The sequence below is a fragment of the Bombina bombina genome, chromosome 5 (genome assembly GCF_027579735.1).
Source record: "Bombina bombina isolate aBomBom1 chromosome 5, aBomBom1.pri, whole genome shotgun sequence".
NCBI lineage: Eukaryota > Metazoa > Chordata > Amphibia > Anura > Bombinatoridae > Bombina > Bombina bombina.
In genome coordinates this window covers 877666693-877689736 of record NC_069503.1, presented here as the reverse complement: position 1 = coordinate 877689736, position 23044 = coordinate 877666693, and the positions used below count along the sequence as shown (strand labels likewise).

Sequence of the window (23044 nt, the reverse complement as noted above, 5' to 3'; positions counted from 1 at the left end):
CTCAGCTGAGCAGTTGGACTGCTGCTGCCCTATCTATGACAAAAAAAAAAGTATTTTTTATTTATTTTTTTATTTGATCCATCCATCCATCCGACCCCCCAGAACCCCCCCCCCCCCCGCCGCGAGTCGCGACATAAATAATGACATATACATATAATTGATCATAATAACAGAGCCAGTAGTTAAAAGCCAGTTGCCTAAGTTGCGCTGCGCAGCACCTGCCACTGAGTGGCTGACTCTAGTCTGACTGACTGGCTGCCGGTCCAATCTGGAGATGATATGTCATATCACGTCACTCTCTGACTGAGAGAGAGGGAACGTGACACAGGCAGCCAGCCACGTGAGGAGGTGTGAGTGACTGAGGAGCCCGCTGCCTGCCCGCTCGCGCTGCGCAGGTCATCACCAGTGACACCAGAACAGAAGAAGTGAACCCATGACCAGGTCCAGCCCAGGAAGAAGACGAGTCGAGAGAGAGGAGCAGGCAGAAGTCTGTGACTGTGTCTGAGGATGCCGGTGAGTGACTGTGCGTTCTATGGTTTGACTAATCGGTCAATATAGCACTGGGTGAGCGCTTGGTGTTGGAATTGGTATAATCATATTTATTAAAATCAGCACTCAGAACCCAATCCATATACAATAGCCGCTCCACTACAGCACACAGAGCAACACCGGCGCCAACTTGGCAGTAACCTGGCAGAAATCCAGCTTCATTTGTCAGCGCTACTGTAAGCAAGCATTTTATTGCACTCCTTACAATAGTGATGACGTCACCTCAGAGGGAATCCCACGCTTGCACAGTGATGTTCAGCATGAAGGGAGCGAGCAGGGGAAGTTATGCTGATGTAGAAGAAGTATACATAGTAGTACTATGTATACTTCTTCTACATCAGCATAACTAGTAGGACTCAATAGGGCTTGGTAAGTTGCTGCAAATACGGCATCATTAAATTTAAAAATTGAACACATCACATGCTAACATTTTGGTTATGTGACAACAGTGCACACTGTTAGCAATAGCACAGAATAGCAGCTGAGCTACACTGCAAACAAAAAAAAACCTGAAACGCAGTCTGCTTTAAAATTCCTGTGTCCAGTCCAGCACGCAGCAACTGCTCTTAGTGTTTCAAGTTGAAACACAGAGAGCAGTTGCTGCATGCTGCTGGACACAGGAATTTTAAAGCTGCGTTCAATGTCTGTGATCACTGAAGCAGGTCTGTTCAGTCCAGACACAGATCGTCAATCAGGGACCTGTCTGTTTAAACTACGGCACATCTGAACATGATTGCAGCCTGGCTGCAGAAAGTAAGTTGTACCATAACAATTTAAAGTAACATGGTCCTAGTGCCTAGGTGCCCATATCTAAATGTGTTTATTAATGTGCATTTGTGTGTGTGTCTAAATGTGTGTGTAAATGTCAAAATGTGTGTGTTTGTGTAAATGTGTATGTGTGTACATATGTGTGTTTGTGTAAATGTGTGTTTGTGTAAATGTGTGTGTTTGTGTGTCTGTGTAAGTGTGTAAATGTGTGTGTTTGTGTAAATGTGTGTCTGTGTAAGTGTGTAAATGTGTGTATAAATATGTGTGGCTGAGAATTTTCACCCACAACAGTAATCCATAACTTTCCTTCTTTTGTTGGGACATTAACTTTTTCAATGTAAAATTTTTCTACTTTCCTAGTGCTACAAATCACACACGTGTGTGTGTGTGTGTGTGTATATATATATATATATATATATATGTGTGTATATACACAGTGTGTATATATATATATATATATATATATATATATATATATATATACGTATACATACATACACACTGTATGTAATAAGTAAGCGCTACCCAGGTGCTGAAACAAAAATGGGCCAGCTCCTTAGCTTGCATTCCAGCTTTTTAAATACAGATACCAGGAGAATGAAGAAAAATTAATAACAGGATTTACTTTTAAAGTTGCTTAAAATGTCATGCTCTAAAAAACTTGGATTCAATATCCCTTTAACTAGCAATAGGATGGTATGTAATGGGGGGGGGTGGCAAAATGGATCCTCGCCTGTGTGGCCAAAAATCCTAGCACCGGCCCTGATGTCCCTTTTTGGGTCATTTATTCCAATCTAACTTTTTAAAAAAATTTTTTTCCTATCACACAATGTCTTTTTGGGGGACCATAATTTTCACTAAGGAGTGGGCCAACAAGGGATAGGTGTGTGGTTTTTTTAATTTTCTTTCTTGTTCTATATGTACATACATTTCACGTTTTTTTTAAATGTAGGCCTAAATAATGTATTCATATTGAATAAACATTAATTTGATTCATAATGGATTTGTGTGTGTGTTTTGTTTTGTTTTCTCTTCTGTGTGTGTGCATGCATCTAGATAACGCATTAAAGGGACATGTAACCCAACATTTTTCTTTCATGATTTACGTAGAACATACAATTTTAAACAACTTTTCAGTTTACTTCTATTATCAAATTTGCTTAATTCTCTTGGTATCATTTGTTGAAGGAGCAGCAATGCACTACTGGTTTCTAACTGAGCACATGGGTGAGCCAATGACAATCAGTATATATATGCAGCCACCAATCGGCAGCTAGAACCTAGGCACTTTGCTTCTCCTGAGCTTACCTAGATAAGTCTTTCATCAAAGGATAACAAGAGAAGGAAGCAAATTAAATAATAGAAGTAAAATGGAAAGGTGTTTAAAATTGCATGCTCTTTCTGAATCATTAGAGAAATGTTTTGCGTTTCATGTCCCTTTAAGGATTATGCAGTATTTCGAAGTCCTACTTGATAGGACATTTTGTAAACCAGGTATTAAAAGATAGTAAAGTTTATAACTCAAGTAGAATTAAAGGGACATTCTGTACAAAATTGGAATGGACATGTGTACATTTCAGTTTTAAATAGAAGCATTTTTGCAAAATACATGTATTGGCAAAAATGCTTCTAGTAAAAGCTATAGTTGTTTCATGAGTGTACACTAGCATTTTAAACACAGCACTTGGTCAGAGACCTTAAAGTGCTTGTATCATATGCTAATGAGTGCATTTGAATCATTGCTGACATGATAGAAGCCCCACTAGCTTTCTGAGCAACTGCAGTGCAGCTGGTTGGTGCACTGAGAATATCTAGCTATGCTTCACATGTACAGTACGTGCAGAGAAAAATGCTAACCCTAAAATAGTAATGAATTTTACTAGAAGCATTTTCGCCAATATATGTAAATGTATATTGAAATGTTTCTATGCAAAGATGAAATTCATCTATGTGCATTTCAATATAGGCTAGATTATCCCTTATACCTGTTTTGGCTGAATGACACACAGTATATATGAATACACAATATTTGTTATTCAGTGCACCATTTAGAATTCATAAATCCATTCTGATGTTCTTGACACTGATTAATGTATCTTTCCATATTTTTTCAGTTACTTCTGCTTATGAAGAACTCCTACACAATTGAAGAATTTAAAGTCTGTGACATTTTCAATAAATTCTATGGGGAATTGGCTTCAAAAAGTAAAATCTCTGACACAGGTAATATTTATTAAATTCTAAAAAGATAATAATTTGCAATGAATAATAATTTTATTTTGAAATGAAATGCATATGTCATACCCCATTAACGTTTATTTGAAAAGTGAATCTTTACTATTTTTTTGCATTTTTTTCCCAACACTTTGCTCATGTACTGAGATTACTGTTCCATATAAAGGCGAGCTTGCTGCTATATTATGTTCTCTGGACTGGTCAATGTTAAAGGACCACTAAACACAGTAGAATAGCATAATCAATACGCACGTAAAAAAAAGACAACGCAAAAGCACTTAGTTTGAATTTTAAATGAGTAGTAGTTTTTTTTCTGACAAATGACAGTTAGTTACATTTTTCTAACTAATGCATCATGTGACAACCATCAGCCAATCACAAAATGCATATACATATATTCTGTATATCTTGCACATGCTCAGTAGGAGCTAGTGCCTCAGAAACTATGCATATAAAAAGATTGTGCACATTTAGATAATAGAAGTGATTTGGAAAGTTATTCACAATTGTGTGCTCTCTCTGAATCATGAAAGTTTAATTTCTTTCTAATGACACGGTGAGTCCATGGATCATCTAATTACTATTGGGAATATCACTCCTGCCCAGCAGGAGGCGGCAAAGAGCACCATAGCAAAGCTGTTAAATATCACCTCCCTTCCCTCCAACCCCATTCATTCTCTTTGCCTACGTTAGTGCAAGGAAGTGGAAAAGTTTAGGTGTTAGAAAGAAGATTCTCTAAGCAAGATTTTATTATTTTTTCAGCATTGCAAGATTGTGCTGCTTTGTCCTAGGGTGTAGCCGTAGTCCATTTCAGTCTCTTCAGTAGAGCAGTGGTGGCTTTTAAGCAGTGGGAACTTGTGGGGTACAATCCTCACTGCGCCTCCCATATATTTAATGCTGCCCTAACTTTGAAAGCCTGAGTAAGATTACTCAGTCTTTGTTTTCTTCCACAGGTCCATGTGAGGGAACATGCCTCTCAAACCTAGTGAGCTGCCTTGCTGCCTGGCAGATTTCTAAAGGTAAGTGCTAACTTTATATTTTCTGGGAGCATATGCATCAAAAAGATATGGCACTTTAAAGTCAGTATTATGGGACAAAAGACATACTCCTTTGGATTAGGGGATAATTTTATTATGGGCAGTATGGCAGGCACTGGGGACAAGGAGACTTAGGCTCAGAGGTGGTGTTTTACTTTTTATTATACTCCCGACGGCTTTACAACACCTTTAGCCGACCGGGAGGTTAATTTCTTCTGTTAAGTGTGATCAGTCCACGGGTCATCATTACTTCTGGGATATTACTCCTCCCCAACAGGAAGTGCAAGAGGATTCACCCAGCAGAGCTGCATATAGCTCCTCCCCTCTACGTCACTCCCAGTCATTCTCTTGCACCCAACGACTAGATAGGATGTGTGAGAGGACTATGGTGATTATACTTAGTTTTATATCTTCAATCAAGAGTTTGTTATTTTAAAATAGCACCGGAGTGTGTTATTACCTCTCTGGCAGAGTTTGAAGAAGAATCTACCAGAGTTTTGCTATGATTTTAGCCGGAGTAGTTAAGATCATATTGCTGTTTCTCGGCCATCTGAGGAGAGGTAAACTTCAGATCAGGGGACAGCGGGCAGATGAATCTGCATAGAGGTATGTAGCAACTTTTATTTTCTGACAATGGAATTGATGAGAAAATTCTGCCATACCGATATAATGTCATGTATGTATACTTTACACTTCAGTATTCTGGGGAATGGTACTTCACTAGAATTACACTGTAAGAAGTACATAAAGCTGTTTAATAACTAGAAATTATGTTTAACGTTTTTGCTGGAATGTAAAATCGTTGTCATTTGCTGAGGTACTGAGTGAATAAATGTTTGGGCACTATTTTTCCACTTGGCAGTTGCTTAATCTTTTTTCTGACAGTTTCTGTTCTCTCTCACTGCTGTGTGTGAGGGGGAGGGGCCGTTTTTTTGGCGCTTTTGCTACGCATCAGAAATTTCAGTCAGCAGCTCATTGTATTTCCTGCATGATCCGGTTCATCTCTACAGAACTCAGGGGTCTTCAAAACTTATTTTGAGGGAGGTAATTTCTCTCAGCAGAGCTGTGAGAATTATAGTTAACTGAGATAAAGAACGTTTATTCTGTAATTTTTTTCCTGCTTTCAGAATTAGTTATCTTTGCTAATGGGATTAAACCTTTGCTAAAGTTGTGTTGTTTACAAGGATTGAGGCTATAACTGTTTCAATTTATTAATTTTCAACTGTCATAGATCTTCTGTGCTTCTTAAAGGCACAGTACGTTTTTAATAATATTCTAATTGAATTGTATTCCAAGTTGCAAGTTTATTTGCTAGTGTGTTAAACATGTCTGATTCAGAGGAAGATACCTGTGTCATTTGTTGCAATGCCAAAGTGGAGCCCAATAGAAATTTATGTACTAACTGTATTGATGCTACTTTAAATAAAAGTCAATCTGTACAAATTGAACAAATTTCACCAAACAACGAGGGGAGAGTTATGCCGACTAACTCGCCTCACGTGTCAGTACCTGCATCTCCCGCTCGGGAGGTGCGTGATATTGTAGCGCCGAGTACATCTGGGCGGCCATTACAAATCACATTACAAGATATGGCTACTGTTATGACTGAAGTTTTGGCTAAATTACCAGAACTAAGAGGTAAGCGTGATCACTCTGGGGTGAGAACAGAGTGCGCTGATAATATTAGGGCCATGTCAGACACTGCGTCACAGGTGGCAGAACATGAGGACGGAGAACTTCATTCTGTGGGTGACGGTTCTGATCCAAACAGACTGGATTCAGATATTTCAAATTTTAAATTTAAGCTGGAAAACCTCCGTGTATTACTAGGGGAGGTGTTAGCGGCTCTGAATGATTGTAACACAGTTGCAATACCAGAGAAAATGTGTAGGTTGGATAAATATTTTGCGGTACCGGCGAGTACTGAGGTTTTTCCTATACCTAAGAGACTTACTGAAATTGTTACTAAGGAGTGGGATAGACCCGGTGTGCCGTTCTCACCCCCTCCGATATTTAGAAAAATGTTTCCAATAGACGCCACCACACGGGACTTATGGCAAACGGTTCCTAAGGTGGAGGGAGCAGTTTCTACTTTAGCTAAGCGTACCACTATCCCGGTGGAGGATAGCTGTGCTTTTTCAGATCCAATGGATAAAAAATTAGAGGGTTACCTCAAGAAAATGTTTGTTCAACAAGGTTTTATATTGCAACCCCTTGCATGCATTGCGCCGATCACGGCTGCAGCGGCATTCTGGATTGAGTCTCTGGAAGAGAACATTAGTTCAGCTACTCTGGACGACATTACGGACAGGCTTAGAGTCCTTAAACTAGCTAATTCATTCATTTCGGAGGCCGTAGTACATTTAACTAAACTTACGGCGAAGAATTCAGGATTCGCCATTCAGGCACGCAGGGCGCTGTGGCTAAAATCCTGGTCAGCTGACGTTACTTCTAAGTCTAAATTGCTTAATATACCTTTCAAAGGGCAGACCTTATTCGGGCCCGGGTTGAAAGAGATTATCGCTGACATTACAGGAGGTAAAGGCCATGCCCTGCCTCAGGACAAAGCCAAAGTTAAGGCTAGACAGTCTAATTTTCGTTCCTTTCGTAATTTCAAAGCAGGAGCAGCATCAACTTCCTCTGCACCAAAACAGGAAGGAGCTGTTGCTCGCTACAGACAAGGCTGGAAACCTAACCAGTCCTGGAACAAGGGCAAGCAGGCCAGGAAACCGGCTGCTGCCCCTAAAACAGCATGAATTGAGGGCCCCTGATCCGGGATCGGATCTAGTGGGGGGCAGACTTTCTCTCTTCGCCCAGGCTTGGGCAAGAGATGTCCAGGATCCCTGGGCACTAGAGATAATATCTCAGGGATACCTTCTGGACTTCAAATACTCTCCTCCAAGAGAGAGATTTCATCTGTCAAGGTTGTCAACAATCCAGACAAAGAAAGAGGCGTTTCTACGCTGCGTACAAGAGCTCTTGTTAATGGGAGTAATCCATCCAGTTCCACGGTCGGAACAGGGACAGGGGTTTTACTCAAATCTGTTTGTGGTTCCCAAAAAAGAGGGAACTTTCAGACCAATCCTGGACTTAAAGATCCTAAACAAATTCCTAAGAGTTCCATCGTTCAAGATGGAAACTATTCGGACAATTTTACCTATGATCCAAAAGGGTCAGTACATGACCACTGTAGATTTAAAAGATGCTTACCTTCACATACCAATTCACAAAGATCATTACCGGTACCTAAGGTTTGCCTTCCTAGACAGGCATTACCAGTTTGTGGCTCTTCCATTCGGATTGGCTACAGCTCCAAGAATCTTCACAAAGGTTCTGGGTGCTCTTCTGGCGGTACTAAGACCGCAGGGAATCTCGGTAGCTCCATACCTAGACGACATTCTGATACAAGCTTCAAACTTTCAAACTGCCAAGTTTCATACAGAGTTAGTACTGGCATTTCTAAGGTCACATGGATGGAAGGTGAACGAAAAGAAAAGTTCACTCGTTCCACTCACAAGAGTTCCCTTCCTGGGGACTCTTATAGATTCTGTAGAAATGAAGATTTACCTGACAGAGGACAGGCTAACAAGACTTCAAAGTGCTTGCCGCACCCTTCATTCCATTCAACACCCGTCAGTGGCTCAATGCATGGAGGTAATCGGCTTAATGGTAGCGGCAATGGACATAGTACCCTTTGCACGCTTACACCTCAGACCACTGCAACTGTGCATGCTAAGTCAGTGGAATGGGGATTACTCAGACTTATCCCCTTCTCTGAATCTGGATCAAGAGACCAGAAATTCTCTTCTATGGTGGCTTTCTCGGCCACATCTGTCCAGGGGGATGCCATTCAGCAGACCAGACTGGACAATTGTAACAACAGACGCCAGCCTTCTAGGTTGGGGTGCCGTCTGGAATTCTCTGAAGGCTCAGGGACAATGGAGTCAGGAGGAGAGTCTCCTGCCAATAAACATTCTGGAATTGAGAGCAGTTCACAATGCACTCCTGGCTTGGCCCCAGTTGACAACTCGGGGGTTCATCAGGTTTCAGTCGGACAACATCACGACCGTAGCTTACATCAACCATCAGGGAGGGACAAGAAGCTCCCTAGCTATGATGGAAGTATCAAAGATAATTCGCTGGGCAGAGTCTCACTCTTGCCACCTGTCAGCAATCCACATCCCGGGAGTGGAGAACTGGGAAGCGGATTTCTTAAGTCGTCAGACTTTCCATCCGGGGGAGTGGGAACTTCATCCGGAGGTCTTTGCCCAAATACTTCGACGTTGGGGCAAACCAGAGATAGATCTCATGGCGTCTCGACAGAACGCCAAGCTTCCTCGTTACGGGTCCAGATCCAGGGATCCAGGAGCAGTCCTGATAGATGCCCTGACAGCACCTTGGGACTTCAGGATGGCTTACGTGTTTCCACCCTTCCCGATGCTTCCTCGATTGATTGCCAGAATCAAACAGGAGAGAGCATCAGTGATTCTAATAGCACCTGCATGGCCACGCAGGACTTGGTATGCAGACCTGGTGGACATGTCATCCTGTCCACCTTGGTCTCTACCTCTGAAACAGGACCTTCTGATTCAGGGTCCTTTCAAACACCAAATCTAACTTCTCTGAAGCTGACTGCTTGGAAATTGAACGCTTGATTTTATCAAGACGTGGGTTTTCTGAGTCAGTTATTGATACCTTAATACAGGCTAGGAAACCTGTTACCAGAAAGATTTACCATAAGATATGGCGTAAATACCTATATTGGTGTGAATCCAAAGGTTACTCTTGGAGTAAGGTTAGGATTCCTAGGATATTGTCTTTTCTACAAGAAGGTTTAGAAAAGGGTTTATCTGCTAGTTCATTAAAGGGACAGATCTCAGCTCTGTCCATTCTGTTACACAAACGTCTGTCAGAAGTTCCTGACGTCCAGGCTTTTTGTCAGGCTTTGGCCAGGATTAAGCCTGTGTTTAAAACTGTTGCTCCACCATGGAGTTTAAACCTTGTTCTTAATGTTTTACAGGGCGTTCCGTTTGAACCCCTTCATTCCATTGATATAAAGTTGTTATCTTGGAAAGTTCTATTTTTAATGGCTATTTCCTCGGCTCGAAGAGTCTCTGAATTATCAGCCTTACATTGTGATTCTCCTTATTTGATTTTTCATTCGGATAAGGTAGTTCTGCGTACTAAACCTGGGTTCTTACCTAAGGTAGTTACTAACAGGAATATCAATCAAGAGATTGTTGTTCCTTCTTTGTGCCCAAATCCTTCTTCGAAGAAGGAACGTCTACTGCACAACCTGGATGTAGTCCGTGCTCTAAAATTTTACTTACAGGCAACTAAGGAATTTCGACAAACGTCTTCTCTGTTTGTCGTTTACTCTGGTCAGAGGAGAGGTCAAAAAGCTTCTGCTACCTCTCTTTCTTTTTGGCTTCGTAGCATAATTCGTTTAGCTTATGAGACTGCTGGACAGCAGCCTCCTGAAAGAATTACAGCTCATTCTACTAGAGCTGTGGCTTCCACTTGGGCCTTCAAGAATGAGGCCTCTGTTGAACAGATTTGCAAGGCTGCAACTTGGTCTTCGCTTCATACTTTTTCCAAATTTTACAAATTTGACACTTTTGCTTCATCGGAGGCTATTTTTGGGAGAAAGGTTCTTCAGGCAGTGGTTCCTTCTGTATAAAGAGCCTGCCTATCCCTCCCGTCATCCGTGTACTTTTGCTTTGGTATTGGTATCCCAGAAGTAATGATGACCCGTGGACTGATCACACTTAACAGAAGAAAACATAATTTATGCTTACCTGATAAATTCCTTTCTTCTGTAGTGTGATCAGTCCACGGCCCGCCCTGTTTTTAAGGCAGGTAAATATTTTTTAATTTATACTCCAGTCACCACTTCACCCTTGGCTTCTCCTTTCTCGTTGGTCCTTGGTCGAATGACTGGGAGTGACGTAGAGGGGAGGAGCTATATGCAGCTCTGCTGGGTGAATCCTCTTGCACTTCCTGTTGGGGAGGAGTAATATCCCAGAAGTAATGATGACCCGTGGACTGATCACACTACAGAAGAAAGGAATTTATCAGGTAAGCATAAATTATGTTTTTCTGTTGCACGCATTTTCCCTACACTTCCTGTGTTCTGGAGCGGAGATAGCTTTGTCACAGATTATTAGTAGTGTTGCGGTTACCGGACTGCAATTTACAGAGAGAATAGAAGTTGAGTCTGGATTATCTAACTGAATATTCTCTCCGTTGTCAGTCAGGCAGGTAAGCACCCCAGCAAAGCTAAAGCTGAGGTGTAGAGGTTGTCCGGAGTGTTTTTGTGATACGTTATTATTTTTCTGCAGAAAAATAAAGCAGTTTCGTTTGAAAATTTAAAGGAACAGTAACTTTTTTGTGTGGTGTTTTCTAAATAAAATATCAGTTTATTTGCTTATTCTGTTTATTTGTGAATAACCAAGAGGCCCTGCAGGATGTTACATGTTCTTTATGTTTTAATGCTAACGTGGAACCACCAATCCCTTTCTGTTCCTCATGTATTGAGAGAACTTTGCATTACAGGGATAGACTTTTTTTGGAGCCAACATTGTCTCGGGCAGATGCTGTTCAGGAGTCTTCTGACAATGTTCAAGATATGCCGCAGCTTTCTCCTCAAGTGTCTCAAAATTTATCATCCACACATCCAGTGCCCTGTGCTTCCTCTCTTACTCCACCTGGAGTTACATTGCAAGACATTGCTTCCCTCATGTCCTCTGCGGTATCTGATGCGTTGTCCGCTTTTCCCATGCTGCAGGGAAAACGCAAGAGGAAATGTAAAGAATCAGTGAGTAAGGTTGCTGACACAGTCGTGGCTATTCCGAATGTCCCCTCCCAGAAATCTGAGGAGGCAGATACTTCGGTAACATCTGAGGGTGAAATCTCAGGCTCAGACAGTGTAATTCCTTCTGCTGATACTGAAGTTGTATCCTTCAGGTTTAAGCTGGAGCACCTCCGTTTGTTACTTAAAGGGACACTGAACCCACATTTTTTTTCTTTCGTGATTGAGAGAGAGCATGAAATTTTAAGCAACTTTCTCATTTACTCCTATTATCAAATTTTCTTCATTCTCTTGGTTTGTTTATTTGAAAAGCAAGAATATAAGTTTAGATGCCGGCCCATTTTTGGTGAACAACCTGGGTTGTCCTTGCTGATTGGACAGCACCAATAAACAAATGCTGTCCATGGTCTGAACCAAAAATTTGCTGGCTCTTTAGCTTAGATGCCTTCTTTTTCAAATAAAGATAGCAAGAGAACAAATAAAAATTGACAATAGAAGTAAAATAGAAAGTTGTTTAAAATTGCATGCTCTATCTGAATCATGAAAGAAAAAATTTGGGTTTAGTGTCCCTTTAAAGTGAAGGTCCATTTTGATGAATTAGTGCCCGGTTTTTAATAAAACTATTAAAAACAAGGGCACTTTAATTCATCAAAACTGACATTTCACTGTTTTATTCAAAAACTTACCTTTTAATCCTTGCAGCCGCTCCAGCACTTCCTCCACCCATCACAAGCAGTCTTCTCGGGTCCAAAATGACGAATATGGCTTCCTCCAATCACAGCGTTGCATCAGGCCAAGATTACCCTGGGGGGGAAGCTGTGATTGGAGGAATCATGATTTGTCATTTCTGATGTCTGCAGAGGCTTCCGACAGCCGGGGGAATCACTGGAGCTGCTGCAAGGATTAAAAGGTAAGTTTTTGAAGTAAACAGTGAAATGTCAATTTTGATGAATTAAAGTGCCTTTGTTTTTAATAGGTTTATTAAAAACTGGGCACTAATTCATCAAAATGGACCTTCACTTTTAGGCTACTTTGGACGACTCCGACACTACTGTCGTAGTCAATCCTAAGAAGTCTGGTAAGCTAAACAAGTATTTTGATGTACCTTCCGTGGTGGAGGTTTTTCCTGTACCAGATCGAGCTACAGAAATTATTGCTAGGGAATGGGAGAGACCGGGTATCCCTTTTTCTCCATCCCCTATTTTTAAGATGTTTCCTATAGCAGACTCTATCAAGGAATCTTGGCAGACTGTCCCCAAGGTGGAAGGGATGCAAACTAGAGTTCAAGACCTTTCCTCCCAGGGGCAGGTTTCTGCTTTCAAGATTATCTGTAGACCAGATAAAAAGAGAGGCGTTCTTAAACTGTGTTCGGGACCTTTCTGACCTGGGAGTGATAGTTCCTGTCCCAATGCAGGGTCTGGGGTTTTACTCCAATCTGTTTGTGGTTCCCAAAAAAGAGGGAACCTTCAGACCAATTCTAGATCTCAAAAGTCTAAACAAATTCCTCAGAGTACCGTCCTTCAAGATGGAAATTATTTGTTCCATTGGTTCAAGAAGGTAGATTTAAAGGACGCGTACCTGCATGTTCCCATCCACAGGGACCATCACAAGTTTCTGAGGTTCGCATTTCTAGACAAACACTTCCAGTTTGTGGCTCTTCCATTCGGCCTTCCCACAGCTCTCAGAATCTTTTCAAAGGTTCTGGGATCCCTGTTGGCGGTGCTCCGGTTGCGGGGCATTGCAGTGGCGCCTTATCTGGACGACATTCTGATTCAGGCGCCATCCTTTCAACAAGAAAAATCCCACACGGAAATGTTGTTATTCTTCCTGCGATCTCATTGAAATAGAACAAGTAATTCTATCGAGGTGCGCTAGTGGAGTTCAACAATCAGGAGAGAGACCGGCAGCACTCTTGGTAATGGATGACAGTACAGAACGACCCTTTAAAAACAAGGATAAAAAGATGCGCCACATAGGGTGATAACTTATAGAATCAGCAGATGGAATACAAAGGCAGACAGACCACCTGACAGCCTGAAGAAAAGGCATACTATTGTGCTGAGAAACGCATTGCTGATATTATAATTGTGCTAATAAAGTTTGCACTTTTATATTACTTGCTCTTCTATTTTAACATTGAGACATGCTATTTGAGGACTTGCTGCAGTGTACACTGTCTGGATTGCCCGGACGCGGACGCCCAGCCTTACACCCGTTCGCACTGTGTATTAAGTCATCGCCATCTTCGGAGTGAATCTTTTGGTGTGGAACCTCCTACCAGCGAAATTTGTCGTGAGTGTGCAGCTGTCCCTGGTCTAAGTCTATTGGGCGACTGTATTGGTCCTGAATCGCACAGTGAGGCACTCCGGTCGTGCCATTCCGCTTGTGAGTAGCCATTACCCGAGAGGGAGTCTGTCTGCCTTTGTATTCCATCTGCTGATTCTATACGTTATCACCCTATGTGGCGCCTCTTTTTATCCTTGTTTCCTGCGATCTCACTGATGGAAGGTGACTTTGGAAAAGAGTTCCTTAGTTCCGACTACAAGGGTAGCTTTCTTGGGAACCATAATAGATTCCTTATCAATGAAAATTTTTCTGACAGAAGTCAGGAAATCAAAGATTTTCAATTCTTATCTGGCGCTTCAATCCTCTCCTCGGCCATCATTGGCTCAATGTATAGAGGTAATCGGTCTGATGGTAGCGGCCATGGACATCATCCCGTTTGCCCGTTTCCACCTCAGACCTCTGCAGTTATGCATGCTCAGGCAGTGGAACGGAGATTATGCGGATCTGTCTCCACGATTACATCTGGATCTGGATTCTCTTCTTTGGTTGTCTCAGGATCATCTCTCCCAGGGAACCTGCTTCCGCAGACCCACTTGGGTGATTGTGACAACTGACGCCAGCCTACTAGGATGTAGAGCAGTCTGGGGCTCTCTAAAGGTTTAGGGAACATGGACTCGGACTGAGTCGGTTCTGCCCATAAACATTCTGGAACTGAGAGCAATCTTCAATGCTCTTCTGGCCTGGCCTCAGTTAGCCTCGGCCCGGTTTATCAGGTTCCAGTCGGAGAACATAACTTCAGTGTCTTACATCAACCATCAGGGGGGAACTCTGAGTTCCTTGGCCATGACAGAGGTAGCCAAGATAATTCAGTGGGTGGAGACTCACAACTGCTATCTGTCGGCGATCCACATTCCAGGAGTGGACAACTGGGAAGCAGATTTTATGAGCAGACAGACCTTTCACCCAGGCGAATTGGAACTCCATCTGGAAGTGTTTTCCAGCTTGGTTCTCAAATGGGGACAGTCAGAACTGGATCTCTTGGCATCTCGGCAGAATGTCAAGCTTCCGAGGTACAGGTCGAGTCCAGGGATCCTCAGGCGGTACTGATAGATGCTCTGGCGGTCCCTTGGAACTTCAGTCTCGCATACCTATTTTCCCCATTTGCTCTCCTGCCTCGGGTCATTGCTTGAATCAAACAGGAGAGGGCGTCGGTGATCCTCATCGCACCGGCGTGGCCTCACAGGATCTGGTATGCAGACCTAGTGGAGATGTCATCTCTTCCACCTTGGAGACTTCCATTGAGGAATGACCTTCTACTTCAGGGGCCCTTTCTCCATCCAAATCTAGTTTCTCTGAAGCTGACTGCTTGGAGATTGAACGCTTAATTTTATCTAAGCATGGTTTTTCTGAGTCGGTCATTGAGACCATGATTCAGGTTCGTAAGCCTGTGACTAGAAAGATTTACCATAAGATATGGCATAAATATCTGCATTGGTGTGAATCCAAAGACTACTCTTGGAGTAGAGTTCAGATTCCTAGAATATTGTCTTTTTCTCCAAGAGGGTTTGGAGAAGGGTTTATCAGCAAGCTCCTTAAAGGGTCAAATATCTGCCTTGTCTATTTTATTACACAAACATCTGGCGGATGTAGCAGACGTGCAATCGTTCTGTCAGGCCTTGGTCAGAATCAGGCCTGTGTTTAAACCGGTTACTCCTCCCTAGAGTCTTAACCTTGTTCATAAGGTTCTTCAACAGGCTCCGTTTGAGCCTATGCATTCCTTAGATATTAAACTGTTATCTTGGAAGGTTTTGTTTCTGGTGGCTATTTCATCTGATCATATAGTTTCAGAACTCTCGGCATTGCAGTATGATTCTCCTTACCTTATTTTTCAGACGGATAAGTTTGTTTTGCGTACTAAGTTAGGGTTTCTCCCTAAAGTAGTTTCAGATCGGAACATTTATCAGGAGATTGTTGTTCCTTCTTTGTGTCCTAATCCTTCTTCTCAGAAGGAATGTCTGCTGCACAATCTAGACGTGGTGCGTGCATTGAAATTCTATTTACAGGCGACTAAGGATTTTTGTCAGTCTTCTGCTCTGTTTCTCTGGAAAACGTAAGGGGCAGAAAGCTACGGCTACTACTCCTGAGAGAGTTATGGCTCATTCTACGAGGGCTGTTTCCTCTTCCTGTGCTTTAAAAAATGAAGCTTCTGTGGAACAGATTTGCAAGGCTGCAACTTGGTCCTCTCACCACACTTTTTCTAAATTCTATACATTTGATACTTTTTCCTCAGCTGAGGCTTCTTTTGGGAGAAAGGTTCTTCAAGCAGTGGTGCCTTCCGTTTAGGTTCCCTGTCTTGTCCCTCCCTTATCATCTGTGTCCTCTAGCTTGGGTATTGATTTCCAATAGTAATTAGATGATCCGTGGACTCACCGCGTCCTTAGAAAGAAAACTAAATGTAGGCTTACCTGATAAATGTATTTATTTCTTGACACAGCGAGTCCACAACCCGCCCTGTTTTCTTAAAGACAGATTTTGTTGGTATGTTATAACATTCAGACACCTCTGCACCTTGGTGCTTCCTTTCTATCCTTGCTTCGGTCGAATGACTGTGGTTGGAGGGAAGGGAGGTGATATTTAACAGCTTTGCTGGTGTGCTCTTTGCCACCTCCTGCTGGGAAGGAGTGATATTCCCAATATTAATTAGATGATCCGTGGACTCACCGTGTCAAGAAATAAATACATTTATCAGGTAAGCATAAATTTCGTTTTTGACTTGACTGTTCTTTTAAACCTTTTTTTTAGGTACTTGTAGCTTTAGATTTTGTGAGGAAATGTGTTTGTAATTTCTCAGTAATAAGTGTCTTTAGTAACTACAAATGTTTAAAAAATGTATGTTAATTGATACAATTTGGAGTGAATTAAAAGGGTCTTTTTTTAATTTAATTTTTATTGAGGTTCATGCATAAACATAATCCATATTACCTGAGTACTTTTCTATTTCATTCAGTGCTTATTATTCAGTATGCTGAACACAAAAAAAGAAGCAATATGCCATATATCTAATAAAATAATACTATAGCTACTCCCACTGGAGCTATCCACCCAAGAATATAATAAGCTCCAAAAACCAACTCCATTTAATTTAAATCCAAAGCACTAAAATACCTAGGCATATATCTTTCCTAAGACCTACAACACCTGTACAAATTAAAATACAAGACATTCTTGCATGAATTTTCACACCCGACCACATCTTGGCTTTCCAAATCCATTTTGTGGACTGGAAGAATAGCTGTTGTTAAATTGACCCTATTTCCAAAACTGGTTTATGTATTCCAGACGGTCCCTATACCATTACCAAAGGCCTATATCCCCAAATTGCAATCTATCCTAAATTCTTACATTTGGCGTAAATGTCCACCCAGAATAGCTAAAAATACATTATACTTAACAAAACACTGAGGTGGTCTGAGAATTCCAAACATCCAAATATACAGATACGCCACAATCCTAAACAGAATTGTAGACTGGAGCTATAATAGCCCACAAACAAATAAAGCATTGATACCCCTAGAACATGACCTTACAACTACTTCCCAATTGGTGAGCTGTGCTTGGTTACATCCTAATGCAACAAATAAAGGTAGAGTCCAGCACCCATACCAATATATTGAAAAAGTGCAAGTCACAATAGAGTATCTGGTTCCTCTAAGTAATTCAGTCCACAAAAGAAATTTGACAGCACAGCAATGTCATAGGTGATAAATTTTTATTGGAGGATATAAGACATCGGAAAAAGCGACGTTTCGGACCTACATGGTCCTTAAAGGGACACTGAACCCACATTTTTTTCTTTCTTGATTCAGATAGAGCATGCAATTTTAAGAAACCTTCTAATTTACTCTATTATCAATTTTTCTTTGTTCTCTTGCTATCTTTATTTTAAAAGCAGGAATGTAAATCTTAGCAGCCAGCCCATTTTAGGTTCAGCACCATGGATAGCGCTTGCTTATTGGAGGCTTACATTTACCCACCAATAAGCAAACATAACCCAGGTTCTCAACCAAAAATTGGCTGGCTCCTATGCATCACATTACTGCTTTTAAAATAAAGATAGCAAGAGAATAAAAGAAAATTTTTGGGTTTAGTGTCCCTTTAATCATGCATAGTTACACAGGTGAACATACACACTTAAATAGCCTGCCTTATCCAATCAAATCACTAATTTTCTTTAAGGCATTTTAACCCCAGAATTCCTGGATATAAGACACAAATAACCAATACACAAGTGACTTCTAGTGGAAACAACAAGGTATTACATTAAAAAATTATAAAAAATTTAAATCATAATCTTTATTTAGTCCATTTGGATCGACGGTATTCAAAAACTTAATCCACCATACCTTATTTTTGTTTTAACTTAAGTTCTCTATTCCCACCCCTCCTAAACCTGGAAGCGTAATTGGCTAACTGAATGTCCCGTTTTAACATAATGGGCAGAAACTGGCAAAGTCATATCCTTTGATCTAAATGAGATTTTATGCTCACTGACACTATCCTTAACAGCCCTTGTTGTCTCATTGTTATATTGGCGAGTTAACAAGGGTAGGGGATAGAATTTTGTAATTTAGCTTGGCTATTATAGAGGAAATTGAAGATTTTTTAATTGACCTGAATATTTATCACCATTGTGTGGTAGTAAAAGTGGTACCCAATTCTGTTTCCCATTTAGATACTATCGCCTAGATTTAGAGTTTTGTCGGTAAAAACTTGTGGAGCTAACGCTCCTTTTTTTTTCTTCCAGTGCACCCTTAAGCCAACGCTGATATTACGAGTTTTAGCTCTTCTACTCTCAATACCAGTGTTGCTTACGGTAGCGGTAAGCTGGAAAAAGTGCTCTTGCACGATTTCCCCATAGGAAACAATGTGGCTGAGCTGGCTGTAAAAAAAAAAGCAGCGTTCAGCTCCTAACGCAGCCCCATTGTTTTCTATGGGGAAACGCTTTCTAAGTCTACACCTAACATGAACCCAGAGTCTAAACACCCCTAACCTTACACTTATTAACCCCTAATCTGCCGCCCCCGACATCCTCGCCACCTACATTATATTATTAACCCCTAATCTGCCGCTCCGGACACCGCCGCCACCTACATTATACCTATGAACCCCTAATCTGCTGCCCCCAACATCGCCGACACCTATATTATATTTATTACCCCTAATCTGCCCCCCCCCACATCGCCGCCACCTACCTACACTTATTAACCCCTAATCTGCTGACCGGACATCGCCGCCACTATAATAAATGTATTAACCCCTAAACCGCCGCACTCCCGCCTCGCAAACACTATAATAAATTTAATTAACCCCTAATCTGCCCTCCCTAACATCGCCGATACCTACCTACAATTATTAACCCCTAATCTGCCTCCCCCAACGTCGCCGCTACTATAATAAAGTCATTAACCCCTAAACCTAAGTCTAACCCTAACCCTAACACCCCCCTAAGTTAAATATAATTTAAATAAAGCGAAATAAATTTACTATAATTAGATTATTCCTATTTAAAACTAAATACTTACCTATAAAATAAACCCTAATATAGCTACAATATAACTAATAACTACATTGTATCTATTTTAGGATTTATATCTATTTTACAGGTAACTTTGTATTTATTTTAACTAGGTACAATAGCTATTAAATAGTTAATAACTATTTAATAGCTACCTAGTTAAAATAATTACAAAATTACCTGTAAAATAAATCCTAACCTAAGTTACAAATACACCTAACACTACACTATCAATAAATTAATTAAATAAATTACCCACAATGATCTAAAATAAAATACAATTAAATAAACTAAACTATAGTACAAAAACAAACACTAAATTACTAAAAATTTAAAAATATTACAAGAATTTTAATCTAATTACATCTAATCTAAGCCCCCTAATAAAATAAAAAAGCCCCCCAAAATAATAAAATTCCCTACCCTATACTAAATTACAAAAGTAATCAGCTCTTTTACCAGCCCTTAAAAGGTCTTTTTGCGGGGCATTGCCCCAAAGTAATCAGCTCTTTTACCTGTAAAAAATAATACAAGACCCCCCCCCCCAACATTACAACCCACCACCCACACACCCCTACTCTAAAACCCACCCGATCCCCCCTTAAAAAAAACCTAACACTACCCCATTAAAGATCACCCTACCTTGAGCCGTCTTCAGCCAGCCGGGCACCGATGGGACAGAAGAGGACATCCGGACCGGCACAAGTCTTCATCCGATCGGGGCAGAAGAGATCCTCCATCCAGCAGAAGTCTTCATCCAGGCGGCATCTTCTTTCTTCATACATCCGGCGCGGAGCGGGTACATCTTCAAGACATCCGACGCGGAGCATCCTCTTCTGACGACGGCTAACACTGAATGAAGGTTCCTTTAAATGACGTAATCCAAGATGGCTTCCCTCGAATTCCGATTGGCTGATGGGATTCTATCAGCCAATCGGAATTAAAGTAGGAAAAATCTGATTGGTTGATTTAATCAGGCAATCGGATTGAAGTTCAATCCAATTGGCTGATTGGATCAGCCAATAGAATTGACCTTGCATTCTATTGGCTGATCCAATCAGCCAATCGGATTGAACTTCAATCCGATTGGCTGATTAAATCAACCAATCGGATTTTTCCTACCTTAAAGGGCCACTGTAAGTAAATATTTTCTATGCCTGTTACTAACTAACTACCCCAAATATGCTTTTTATCAATAGCATTTCATTAACATATCTCTACCGTATATCAGAAATCTTGTCTGCAAATTTAATTGTTTTCCAAACCCACTCTGTGGGTATCCTTTGCTCTGTACCAATCCGTTTACAATACCTAGGTTTCAAAATGGTGTTTTAAACACACAGTTATTGGTTTAAGTATTTTGAACATGCAGTGCTGAAACTAGTGGGCAGGATAACGTGACATCATCAGCGAATAAAAGATATAACTTTTAGAACGTTATGAAACTTTGTTTTGGAGAAAATATAGGTCAGTAGGTTTTAATTAATGTTTATTAACTTTAATATATTAGTTGTTTAGCTTAAAAATGATAACAGAAAGTAATCCTTTAATTCCGATTGGCGGATAGAATCCTATCAGCCAATCGGAATTCGAGGGACGCCATCTTGGATGACGTCATTTAAAGGAACCTTCGTTCAGTGTTAGCCGTCGTCAGAAGAGGATGCTCCGCGTCGGATGTCTCGAAGATGTACCCGCGCCGGATGGATGAAGATAGAAGATGCCGCCTGGCTGAAGACTTCTGCTGGATGGAGGACCTCTTCTGCCCCGATCGGATGAAGACTTGTGCCGGTCCGGATGTCCTCTTCTGTCCCATCGGTGCCCGGCTGGCTGAAGATGGCTCAAGTTAGGGTGATCTTCAATGGGGTAGTGTTAGGTTTTTTTAAGGGGGGATCGGGTCTTGTATTTGTTTTTTACAGGTAAAAGAGCTTATTACTTTGGGGCAATGCCCCGCAAAAAGCCCTTTTAAGGGCTGGTAAAAGAGCTGATTACTTTTGTAATTTAGTATAGGGTAGGGAATCTTATTGTTTTTGTGGGCTTTTTTATTTTATTAGGGGGCTTAGATTAGGTGTAATTAGATTAAAAGTCTTGTAATATTTTTTCATTTTTTGTAATTTAGTGGTTTTTTTTGTACTATAGTTTAGTTTATTTAATTGTATTTTATTTTAGATAATTGTAGGTAATTTATTTAATTAATTTATTGATAATGTAGTGTTAGGTGTATTTGTAACTTAGGTTAGGATTTATTTTACAGGTAATTTTGTAATTATTTTAACTAGGTAGCTATTAAATAGTTATTAATTTTTAAGGCTAACGCAGAACTCTAAATCTAGGTGAAAGTTTGCAATAGTATCAGAGTAAGAACTGTGATAGACTGGGGGATAAACATATGCCTAAATACTTAATTGACTCTGCCAGTACAAAGGCAGACTTAGATTTTACATAATTGTCACTTTGTGTTAATTGTTACTCCCTCTATAGTGGAATTATTTCTGACAGAGGTGGATAGATGTCCCACCGAAGAGCAAACTGAAGGGGACAAAAGGCAACCCGGTCTAGTCCTGTTATTGTACACCAAGTTTGCAGTACTGCCTTATTTCAGTGATCAGGGTTCTAAACCTGCCCTAGGCTATACCCATACTGAACTATCTCCTAAATTTAAGGAGTTTATACACTCTGCTATTACTGAATTGATGTCCGTCATGCCTCCAGCAGTTAAAACGCAGACCCATGGGACAGGTGATCCTTCACAGGCCTTTAGCTCATCAGGGCTATCTTTTTAAATATCCCACAGAGGAAAATGGTACAGTTCAATCTGAAGATTCCTCTTTCATGGACAGATTTTAACTACCTTAGTACCCCGCCACTGAATCAGTGGCTCAGGATGTGTCCTTTAATTTCAGGCTTGAGCATATTACTTTTTTTGTGGGAGGTTTTAATTGCTTTGGAAGGGGAAGATTATTCTACTACAGCTTAACAACCAGTTAAAAATATTGATAAACTCTAAAAGACAGTCCCCAAACAGCTGTCTACCTTCCCATGTTTCCTCTCTCTTCTGTGAAATTAAAACTATGGGAAACTATTACTAATGTTGATGGAGTTTTATCTATAATTACTAGGCAGACTACAATTCCTTTAGCGAACAGCACCTATTTCAAAGGTCTCATGGATAGAAAGCTTGAAGGCTTTCATAGAAGATCTTTCCAGTTGGTGGGATTTATATTTAGGACAGCTGACTGTGTAGCTTGTGTAGCTGCAGCTACTGCTGCTTTGTATGACAATCATTTAGAGCTAATTTCTGGGGGAATTTGCTGTCAAGGAGATCCAGGATGGCTTGAAGCTCCTAAGGACCGCAAATGGCTTTATATTCAATGCATCTGTGGAAATGATACGCATTATGGCTGTTTTGTCAAGACAAGCATTATGGCTCAAGTCTTTGTCTGCAGACATGGTCTCTAAAAGACTGTTGTCTCTTCCCTTTCAGGGTAAACTCCTGTTTGGGCCAGGAATGGATGTAATTATTGCCACAGTCACTGGAGGGAGCGTTCCTCCCATAAGATAAAAAGCTAAAGGGTAAAAATAGACTTGAAGGACAGATTTGTTTCTTTAGGCAGTTTGCGAATGGGAAAGCTTCCTCTTCATCTGGCCAGAGATCAGGTTCCCCAAAACTTCTTGGAAACCCAACATTGCCTGGTGTAAATCAAGAAATCCAATATGCCTCAGAGTCAGCTTGAAGATGCAGCCCCCATTCCAGAAAGTTTCTGGTAGGGGGCTGATTGATTATTT

At 40.9% G+C, this 23044-nt stretch overlaps 1 protein-coding gene across 1 annotated transcript in view; it reads left to right on the top strand.

The window, feature by feature from the left end:
- Window positions 1-23044, top strand: part of PRKDC (protein kinase, DNA-activated, catalytic subunit) — a 2064551-nt gene that overhangs the window by 12493 nt on the left and 2029014 nt on the right. The window contains 1 exon segment of the mRNA XM_053715028.1: window positions 3432-3540. Coding sequence (XP_053571003.1) covers window positions 3432-3540 — 109 coding nt within the window.